At 40.4% G+C, this 11539-nt stretch overlaps 1 protein-coding gene across 1 annotated transcript; it reads left to right on the top strand.

Annotated features, from left to right (window-relative positions):
- Positions 1-121: 121 nt before the first annotated feature.
- LOC102428475 (nuclear valosin-containing protein-like) lies at positions 122-10498 on the top strand (the record flags this gene model as incomplete). Its single annotated transcript, XM_014450871.1, has 9 exons — positions 122-294; positions 835-911; positions 1444-1578; positions 3019-3120; positions 5638-5755; positions 6961-7105; positions 7779-8043; positions 9434-9652; positions 10394-10498. Coding segments are annotated over 9 exons (1339 nt in total), but the record flags the coding sequence as incomplete, so codon positions are not given.
- Positions 10499-11539: the final 1041 nt, after the last annotated feature.

The following is an 11539-nucleotide window of genomic DNA, read 5'->3' as shown; positions in this document are numbered from 1 at the left end:
TCTAGAATATATAAATTTACCTATGTGGCCTGCATTGTATTTCTCTTGGACAGGGCATCTCTAAGTGGTTTCCAAGAACCAAGCCTTTTGTTTTGCCAAAATCTTGCTCCTTTTGAATTAGTAATGGATCTTTTCCAAATCTCTTTGCTTTAATCATCCAGGATTCCAAAGAGTCGTCTCTTCTGGAGAGTAACAAGAAAAGGAAAGGCAGGTTAAAGAGCAGAGGAAGCAAAAGGAAGAAAGAAGATCTTCAGGAAGTAGATGGAGAAATAGAAGCCGTCCTGCAAAAGAAAGGTGCGACGCAGGTCTTGTGGGTGGTGGTGGCCATGTTTGCTTTGGGGGAGTCATCACTCCTCCAGGCTGATTTGCTTGGGGGAACCTTCCAGGTGCAGAGACATTTACTAGGAAATGTGTCAATAGCTAATGGATCTTTGTTTACTTGACAATTATTAAATATAATTCTGAGCCAAAACCGGTTTGGCTCAGTGGATAGAGCGTCGGCCTGCGGACCGAAAGGTCCCGGGTTCGATTCCGGTCAAGGGCATGTGCCTGGGTTGCGGGCACATCCCCAGTAGGAGATGTGCAGGAGGCAGCTGATCGATGTTTCTCTCTCATCGATGTTTCTAACTCTCTATCTCTCTCCCTTCCTCTCTGTAAAAAATCAATAAAATATATTAAAAAAAACCAAAACAAAACAATAAAGATAAATTAAACAAAAAACACAAAACCACAGCTTTAAAAAAAAAAAATAAATAAATAAATAAATAAATAAATATAATTCTGAGTTACTGCTGAATCACTAATCTTTTCACTTCCTCCCTTTTCGTTTACCAGCTCAAGCCAGGGGGCTAGACTTCCAGACCTCCAGCGTGAAGTTTGAAGATGTGGGAGGCAATGACGTGACACTAAAGGTTATTCAGATTCAGAATTTTACTTCCAGTGGGTATTGCTAATCAGTTATGCAAATCAAGTCCACTTCTTTGTTCCTAATAGGAACTGGGTGTAGGAAAGGAGTCTGGGAAGGGGAGACGAGCAAACCTAACGTGTACCCTGCAGGGTATTGAGGGATAAAAGCACCACAATAGCTTCAACTTCGTCACCACTTTAATCGTATTGTCCATAAGCCACATGCTTTGTAAGTGCTGTTATTTAAAAGTGGTAATAATAATGGTTCCTGCTCATGTTTTAGTGTCTACTCTATTCAGTGACCCTGCTAGTTATTTTTCAATACATCTGCAAGGTAGACATTAGGAAATGGAAACTCAGCCATGTTATTGCTGAAGTCATGCAGTAGGTACCAGAGCTGGAAGTCAAGCTCAGGTCTAAATCCAAAGCATATAATCTCCTATATTTTGCTGCTCCAGAGAATAGGACATTTCATTCCGTGTTGATTCTTTCTCCCTTGGCCTGGGAAAGACATCTCTGCCGTTTCCTCCCTGCTAGGAAGTCTGCAAGATGCTCATACACATGCGTCACCCGGAGGTGTACCAGCACCTGGGCGTCACACCCCCTCGTGGAGTTCTCCTTCACGGACCGCCAGGCTGCGGGAAGACGTTACTTGCACATGCAATTGCTGGGGTGAGGTTTGCTGACACTTGGTGGCTTTTGTTATTTTTGTTGTTGTTTGTTTTTACTCTTTCGTTAACTTGAATCAGACTTGGCATGTTCTTAAGAGGACTGATTGCTCATTTTTTTTATCTCTTTCATGCTGCTGTTTGTGAGATGCTATTTTTTTTAAAAAAGTCTTTATTGTTGAAAGTATTATGTCTCCTTCCCCCTCCCCCATTAACCCCTTTGAGGCCCTCCCCCTCATACCTGCCCCACCCTCCCCCCATACTATTATTTATATCTGGCTGTTTATATGGCAAGGATTAGGTGGGAAACAAAATTATATAGCTGTGAACAACACCCCCTCTTTTTTAAAACACATTTATATTTTACATTTTAGCTACTTCTCTTTCTCTTTAAGCCAGTGGTTCTAAAGAGCAGTGAAATAAGAAAACTAAGGATGTGTTGTTTTTTATAGAACTAAATTTATTCAGAGTAACGGTCTTATACTATTTTTTCTAAAATAGATACTTGGCAAAATGAAAAGTTAGCAATCTTATTTTAGTCCCATCAAATTTTTCAGAAACTGTAGTAGATGGTAAAATACAAAATGAGACCTTCAATTTTAAGCACAGGGTGCTATACTGATCACTAATAGATTAGTGCTCTATGAGACTTTATATAGGAGAATTTGATGGATTTGCTTCATTTATTCATTTGTTGGATAAATCAATTATGTGACTGCTATGTGCCAGACATTTGAAATATAGTGATAAGTACAACAAACCCAGCTTTTATCTTTAAGGAATTTTTCAGTCTAATATGGGAGACAGACATTACGCAGTCATTCATGCAAGTAAATGTCTCCATAGTTACAATGGTAATAAATGAGAGACACAAAAAGTGCAGAATGCCGTATGATTGTTGAAACCCAAGTTAAGAGTTTGGAGCAAAGAAAATGTGATTGCGGAATGGAATTTCACGGTGAATTTAGGCAGGCTTGTCACCATCTGTCGGGTGGGAAGTGGTAGTGTCCCTTCCTCTGCTTAAAGAGCCTGCCCTCTCTGACTAGTAAATGGCTACTCGTCTGGACTCAGGAGAGAGCAATGCTAGTAGAGTGTGAGGGACAACTGTGTCACCACCCCTGCTATTTCCTCTTCAAAAGATAAATTTGTTTTGGTTCAGTTCTAAGTGGGGGAAAATATCTCTCTTGATATTCCAGACCCTTTATTCAGAGGAGATGATAATAGAGTTTTATAGTGACGTCTGTAAAGTAAAAACAAGTTATCTTATCATTATGTTTGAATAAAATCATAGATTTTAAAGTTTTCTATTGGACCAACACAAAAAGATATTTCTCAGGAAATTTGTCATTTTAAAAATGTCATTATGAGAGAGGGACTGACTACAGACAAAGTAGGGAAGTGAAAAATTAAAAAATTGATCATTCTTTTATACATCTGTGCACAGGAACTTGACCTTCCAATTCTCAAAGTAGCTGCTACAGAGATTGTGTCTGGAGTATCTGGAGAATCTGAACAGAAGCTGAGAGAACTGTTTGAACAAGCTGTGGTGAGTCAGCTAATGAGTAATGTCACGTTGTCACATTGTATAAGGTTACATTGAAAACCCTGTTTTCTCCAATTGTTACCCATTCACTAGCCACTTTTTTTAAAAAAATATATTTTTATTGATTTCAGAGAGGAAGGGAGAGGGGGAGGGAGAGAGAGAGAGAGAAACTTCAATGATGAGAGAGAATCATTGATGGCTGCATCCTGCACGCCCCCCACTGGGAGTCAAGTCCGAAACCCGGGTATGTGCCCACCAGAATCAAACCTGGGACCCTTCAGTCCGAAGGCTGATGCTCTATCCACTGAGCGAAACCATCTAGGGCTCACTAGCCATTTTTTTGGTAAACATAATTTTTGCTACTCATGATGGCAGAATATTTACACTTGATCTTAGCCAAAGGCTGAGAAATGATGAATGCTAAATATTTAAAGTAGGTTTACTGATACGGACCATGGGATAAAATAATCTGTTGATTCTGAAACCAAAGATAAATTGGTGTATGTTGAAAAGAGATTATCCTTGTGATCATTTTACTTTCACTTTTCACAATACAGGATTGCCAAACACCTTTTAAGCAATGTGAAAAATTTTAACATTAGAATGATCGCATTATAAAAGCAACCATAGAAATACCAGCATAAACTCTTCTGTGTTTGCATAATTGAAGCTGTGACAAGAAAGTTCTGTCACGGGAGAAGTTACAGCTTGGACTTTATCCTGGTTGGAATTCATGTCATTAAATTTGTATGCTTAAGAACTTCTGAGAAAGATGACATTTGGGTCCAGTTAAAGTTTTCTCTTCCATACAGTGTCCTCGTTAATTGTCTGTACTTTCAGATCTGAAGCATAGGTTCAATCCTTGTGCCACCCCTTAGTAATTGTGGAATCTCAGACAAGATATTTAACTTTCCTAACCTTGAGCTTCCTTACTAGTTATCTGGGTTAATAGTACTACTCACATCTCATGGGTTGTTGAAAGCATCGAATGAGAGGATTCTTCTAAAACCTTCCATGTGGTGTCTGCGACCTGTGGTCTCTGGAACTTCTCATGCAGCTGGCTCACGTGTCCAGTAGTCTAAGTGCTTCTCTGTGAACACTGTCATCGGGGGCTGGGAGGAGAGCCAGCTAGTGAGGGCCCAAATCTCTTTTCTTTTAAATTGTGTGGTTTTGAGTCTTAGCCGGGCTCAGAGTCTGACTCAACATAATCAGTGTCACTCCCACCCACTGAGTAACTCAGAATGAGCTGTGCTGTAGCTTATATATATATAGATATTTTTATCTAAAGTTTTTATTTTAACTGATCCCTATCTATTTGTCTCTTTGTTTTTATTGGGGTAGATATGTTTACCTTACCATTTTAAACATTTTGGAGTGTACACTTCTGTGGCATGAAGTACACTCATATTGCTCTGTAACCATCACCCTCCTCCATCTTCAGAAGTTTTCATCTTTCCAAACTGAAGCTCTACCCATTAAACCCTCTAACTCCCATTTCCCCCTCCTTCCAGCACCTGACAACCGCCATTCTACTTCTGTCTCTACCAGTTTGACTACTCCAGGTAGTCGGTTGCTTATATTACATCCTAACTTATTCTACCTTAGCTCTTATCTAGTTTATATTTTTTAAAATGCTCATTCTCCACACTGATGCCTGGGAGCTTGGCCACCCTTCCTGATTCAGTGTCATCTTCAAAGTCAGCCACTCACAGTTTCCGTGAGGGAGGATGCTAAGTTCTGGAGATGTTTGGATGGCTGCACAGGGCATGAACATATTCAATGCCATTAAACTGTGCCCTTAAAATGGTTACAATAGTAATTTTATGGATATTTTACCACATAAAAACAAATAAAAAATAAAGCTTTTAGTCTTCTTAAATGGCACTTATAGCAGATTCTAGGGAAAGGCTTAGATATTTTTACATCGGCAGGAACACATAGAACATTTATAAGTTTAGGTTTTTTTATTTAACGCTTATAAACTTGTAATTTATATATCATAGCATAGCAAACATGCCTAATTTGCAAAAGAATTGTGGTTGATTTATCATCACAAAACATGGATTGATGAGAAGACTTTAAATGTGTTCTATTATATGGAGTCTCTTTTAAGCATCTTGCTTCTCTCTTTTTTTTAATATATTTTATTGATTTTTTACAGAGAGGAAGGGAGAGGGATAGAGAGTTAGAAACATCGATGAGAGAGAAACATCGATCAGCTGCCTCCTGAACACCCCCCCACTGGGGATGTGCCCGCAACCCAGGTACATGCCCTTGACCGGAATCAAACCCGGGACCCTTCAGTCCGCAGGCTGACGCTCTATCCACTGAGCCAAACCGGTTTCAGCAACATCTTGCTTCTCTTAAGTCAGATAAGTCATGCACTGTGACTGCCTTCTTTAGGGTTACTGTTTTGGTGAATGATACTTGAATGTGAAGATTTTTAAAAATGTGTAGTTAACTATGCTGCAGTACAGGAAATATATTTATGATTGTCTTTTGTGATATTCTTGTTTCTAGTCAAATGCTCCCTGTATCCTTTTTATTGATGAAATTGATGCCATTACCCCCAAAAGAGAAGTTGCTTCAAAAGATATGGAACGAAGAATTGTAGCCCAGCTCCTAACCTGCATGGATGGTCAGTTTCAAATGATGAATTCGCTTTGAGAGAATAAATTGTCTTTGTTTTTAATAGTGTAAGTAATATGTGAGGATATAAAACATTCAAATAGAATAAAACTCAGAGTAAAAAACAGAAATCTTTTTTTTCCCCATAAAAAATTACATCATTAATATTTTAGTTTTTTGGAGTGTAACTTACAGTCATTTTTAATGAGCTTACACAAATGTATAAACACACTAACATATTGTTGCACTTTTTACAATAGTGTGATTGCACCATACACATTGTTCTGTAATTTGCTATTTGTATCTTAAACATGTCTTGGGAATGTTACCATTTCAGTGCAATTATATTCTTTTTTTTTTTAAATCCTCACCCAAGGATATGCTTTTATTGGTAAAAATCAATTGAGAGAAATAATACGTAGGGAAGATACACTAGGCCCTGTATTCTGTGTGTGCCTAAAAATTTAGCGGTGGATTAAGCCAGAGCAACTGAAGACTGTATTGTGTCCCATCTCAGATTAATGCCGTGGGTCTATTTGGAGACATGTACCCCTCGGTCTTGCCCAGACTCCCTGTTGTTGGACTGCTCACCTTGTGCTTCCCCTCACACCTTTCCTCCCATGTAGGATTTCATTACCGTAACGCTGCTTATCGGTATCCTGCCCTGCGAGCATGGAATGTTACCTCGTCCATCCACTCTCCATTATTCCTCAGCCATCATGTCACTGTGGTGCCTTTTTTAAAAATATATTTTTATTGATTTCAGAGAGGAAGAGAGAGGGAGAGAGAGACAGAAACATCAATGATGAGAATCATTGATCGGCTGCCTCCTACACGCCCCCAACTGGGGATTGAGCACGCAGCCTGGGCACGTGCCCTTGACCAGAATCAAACCTGGGACCCTTCAGTCCGCCGTCCAATGCTCTATCCACTGAGCCAAACCGCTAGGGCTGTGGTGCTTTGTTTATACCTGTTGTTATGCCTCACAAAATCTGTCTTTATGTTTCTCAATAGATTGTGAGCTGCTTGAGGACCATTTGTATTTAATTTCCTCACGTATCAGGCATTTAGTAAATGTTAGTTATATATATATATATATTGCTGTCAAAATGTGTAATACTTTCTCTCTAACCACTTAAATGACTTGTGTAAGCATTATTGTCCTCATTGTCAAGTATCTTGTTCACCACTCACCCTGTGTCTGCTTCTTATTAGATCTGAATAATGTGGCTGCTACAGCTCAGGTCCTAGTCATTGGAGCTACTAATCGGCCAGACTCGTTAGACCCTGCTTTGAGACGCGCAGGACGGTTCGACCAGGAAATATGCCTTGGTATCCCCGATGAAGCATCCAGGGAAAGGTATGCTTAGAGAATGAACAAGTGTGCCACTGTGTCATCTGAATGAATGCTTTGAAATGGAGGGGTGAGAAGCATGTTGCCTTGTCTTCCTCCCTCCCTCCCTCCCTCTCTCTCTCTCCAGTTAAATTGATTTGGAAAGGAAAGAAGCCCACATTAAATGAATGCTTTAAGAAAATAATTTGCTCATCAGTAGGGTAATTGTTTCAGACTTTTTTCAGCAGTAATAATGGACTTACATACCTATATACTCATTTGTCCACTATTAACAGTGGCTTGCATTTTTACTTTGGCTGGTCAGCTTAGGGCAGTGTCTAGAGTATGGAATAGAGCAGTGTTCACTGGTCCACATGGGGGTGCAATCTGAGTACCATACCTTAACCTGTTGCACTAACCTGCCTAAGACCAGAGGTTCCAGGAAAAAGAAAGAAATGGCTGCCAGAGAGTTGAAACCTGGGTTTTGTTATAGACCAGCCCTTCCTAGTCATTGGTGTTGAATGTCAGCAGAGCAAAGACATGTCCGCCGAATGACTAACAATACCTCAGGGGGCTCTCTTTAGGAGTAGAAATCTAGTAAAGAAATATTTTGAAATACTGTATTTCAAGTAAATATATTCAGTGACTTGTTTTTACTAGTAGGTTAGGAATCTGAATTTTCCCTCCGTCTTTTCTACAGAATACTTCAAACGCTGTGCAGAAAACTAAGACTTCCGGAAACGTTCCATTTTCGTCACTTAGCACACCTCACGCCCGGCTTTGTTGGTGCAGATCTGATGGCACTCTGCCGGGAGGCAGCCATGTGTGCAGTCAGCAGGGTCTTAATGCGGCTGCAGGATGCACAGAAGAAAGAGCCTGAGACGGAAGGTTTTCCATGTGAAGGAGGCCAGGGAGAAAGGATGGGAACTGAGCCCACTTACACAACACAGGTGCTTTCCAGACAGGTACCTAAACTGCCCTTCAAATGTTCTTCATTTGTGTGACCTTACCAGCAAGCGTCGTCGTCATTGAGGTTTATGATTTTCTGTTGTCTTGGCGTTTTATCTTTAGAATAATTATAAGTTATGCCCAGAATGTCTGTAATTTCAAAATTACAAGTTGGTTGGTTGGTGTGTTTTTTTGTTTATCCTGAATAAATTCATTTTACAATAATGATTATGACATTCTGGAGCAGGGGTTGGCAAACTATGGGCCTTCAGCCTACCAGCTGTTTTTGTAAATGAACATTGTTATTGGGACCCAGCTGTGGTCATTTATTTACATGGTGTCTATTTCCACTCTCACCTTTCACAGCAGACTCTGCACAGGAGTCCTGCAGCAGAGACGTGTGCTCTCTAGCCCTTCATGGAAGTGTGCTGACTCCTCTTAGAGCATTGGGCACTCAGTTCTACTTCCTCGTTACCTTTTGGTTAGGCGGACTAGGAAGTGCTGGCACAACCATACTTTATCTCTAGCTGCAGGTGGTTCTGGATGACAGTCCTATGAATGTGAGAGGGGCATTGATCAGTCTAGGTCACTGTTAAAATTTTGAGTTTTGTAAATCACGAAACCTCAAAATAACATTTTTACAGCACTTGAAGGTTTGCACAGGGGGTGTCTCCGTATTATATAATTTGATCCATGTAACTTTGCCAAGTAAATATCATTACTTTCCTCTTTTTATAATCAGAGAAACTAAGGTTAAGAGAGTGTGACTTGCCTAAGGCCCTGCTCCCTCTACTTTCCAGAGCAGGAACTTAGACCTACTAGTAGGTCTTTGGTTTTTCAAATTATTTTTGTCTTACTCATTTGGAACCACAATTTTATCTGTTAAAAATATAACTGTATCCCTTTTATAATGTTGCATATAGGTTAGGATTTTATAAATTGAATTATTCAGAGTTACTCTTTATATTTGTCCTTTCATTTTCTTCACAAGGCAAGAAATCTGCCTTTGAAGTTCAAGACTGAAATTTTGCTGCCATCAGAGTAACTTTGTTTTAATTTCACCAAAATTCAGCTGCTCTTAAATATTTATAAATGAAAAATGGAAATAACATGGTTATTGAAATGAATCTATGCCAACTGCTTATATTTGCTGTAGCTAGCCATCGTATAGGATGCAAAAATCATTCTTCTGTATTTGAGTATAATTGGTGTTCCTTTCCTTGCCCAATTAAATTATCTATTTAGAATAAAGTTAACTTCTTGTGTCAGTGGAGATGATTATTAAAATGCTTAGAAGTTTACTGTAGCTTGCAGAAATATTACAGAAATAATTTTTAAAAGTACAAAAAGTAATGTTTCGACAAACTTGGTGATTCTTCTTTTCTTCTCCCAATCGCTCCCGCTAAGGATGAATTGCAGAGCCTGCTGAGGTTGCTAAGAAACCAGGATCCCCTCTCGGAGGAGCAGCTGCAAGGACTGTGCATTGAGATGAATGACTTCATTGTCGCTCTGTCCTCAGTCCAGCCCTCTGCCAAAAGGGAAGGCTTTGTCACAGTCCCCAACGTGACATGGGCAGATGTTGGTGCCCTGGAAGACATTCGAGAGGAGCTCACCATGGCGATATTGGTAGGTGTGTCTGTGGCTAAATGCCGCTGGCACGTTTGATGGGTACATGACCACACATGTATACTAGGTTGTACATGTTCTGTGGTAGTAACATGAAGCCCCAATGATGGTTTTTCATTTTTCTGAGATCTTTTTTAGACTTACTCTGTTGGTTGTGCATGAATTCTGTGAGAGTAAGTAAAAATGAAAGTTTAGGTTCCAACCAAGACCAAATTGTTGGGAAAGACTTTCTGAACTTAGTCAGGCTCACGAGGGCCACAGCAGTTTTATGCCCATGAAACTTAGGATTTTCCTTTACTCTTTTTCACGCTGCTGATCATTTCGGGGTTCATGAATGAAGTGTGATCTCTGCAGAGATGTGTAACTATTGAGAGAGAAAATGCATGGAGGTTACAGCGAACAGGTGGTTCTGGCTTTTGACTATGTAGAGCACTGCTGCTTTTGGTTTCTTAAAGGAGGACATTGCCTACAATTCTTATAGCCTGGAAATTTAGATATTTTTTTAGAAACTTTTATGTTCAAAATGTTTTCAGAACTTACATTTTAAGTATGGATTCCTCAGAGCAGGGACTTTTTTGTTTCCCACCGTATACCTCATGCCTGGAGCAGGTAAGCACTTGGTCCCCGGCACTGTTCGTCCCTTCGGGCCTTGTGATCAGTGCTGACAGTGGGCCTCCGGAGAGCATGTGACACGCAGTATAAAATGACGCTTGTAACGGATCACTGCGGTTCTACTTCCAGGCACCAGTACGGAACCCAGATCAGTTCCAAGCTCTCGGATTGGTGACTCCGGCCGGAGTCCTCCTCGCCGGTCCTCCTGGCTGTGGGAAAACGCTGCTGGCGAAGGTATGGTCTATTACTAAATGTCCTTTCTTAATGCGTCTAGTACCTTTACAAGGCATTGCTATCAAGGAGTTTGAGAACAGAGGAGGGGAGTGAGAACATCACAGTCTTGTTCTGCACCTTGTACAACAGTTTTAGGAAAACATGGCCAGAAAGAAGGCCCTGCGTGCTAAAATGTGAATCCACCAGGTGGAAGCCATCCCCTGCCTGGGTGCCTTACAATGTTTGTTTTTAATCTTGACTGACAGTGAGTGCAAGTTTCGTGGTGCTGCCCATGAAAAATTCAGTCATGTCCACTATGTTTCATTTGGAAGCCAAAGATTTCTGATCATTTCAGGAACTATTGGGGGTTTTGCTGGGTTACATCTTAGGTACCTGGCATTTAGATGTTGAAAACCTAATGTGAATGAGTCAGACTTCATTAGATGCGTATCCTGACTCTCCCTTACTTAATGAGTTGAGAGATAGGAGACTTATGAAATTGGCAGCAGGAAAGACAAAGATTGAGAGAGAGAGAGGATAATAATCTTCATGTTGAGCAATTTTTGGTGGCGGAGCATGCATGCGTTCATGGTTCAGCAGGTATTTATTGAGCTACTGACTTTGCCAGAAATTGTTCCAGGTGCTAGGGATAAACTTGTGCTAATAGAATTTATTGTCTGTTTGGAAGGGGCAGGCAGTAAACAACAAAATTACAGATTCAGCTTAAGTTCTAAAGGAAATAAACAGATTGTTATGATGGATTGATTGGGAGATGGCTATTGTGGGTATGGTGTTCAAGGGATGGTGATATTTTATATATTTTTTTCATTGATTTCAGAGAGGAAGGGAGAGAGAGATAGAAACATCAATGATGAGGGAGAATCATTGATTTGCTGCCTCCTGCATGCCCCCCACTGGTGATCAAGCCCGCAACCCAGGCATGTGCCCTTAACCTGAATCGAACCCAGGACCCTTCAGTCCGCAGGCCGGCGCTCTATCCACTGAGCCAAACCAGCTAGGGCAAGGGATGGTGATATTTAAGAGTTGTGAAGAAGCCCTAAC

Source organism: Myotis lucifugus, unplaced genomic scaffold (genome assembly GCF_000147115.1).
Source record: "Myotis lucifugus unplaced genomic scaffold, Myoluc2.0 scaffold_4544, whole genome shotgun sequence".
Taxonomy (NCBI): domain Eukaryota; kingdom Metazoa; phylum Chordata; class Mammalia; order Chiroptera; family Vespertilionidae; genus Myotis; species Myotis lucifugus.
Note: the sequence above shows the minus strand (reverse complement) of the source record. Positions and strands in the feature narration are given on the sequence as shown.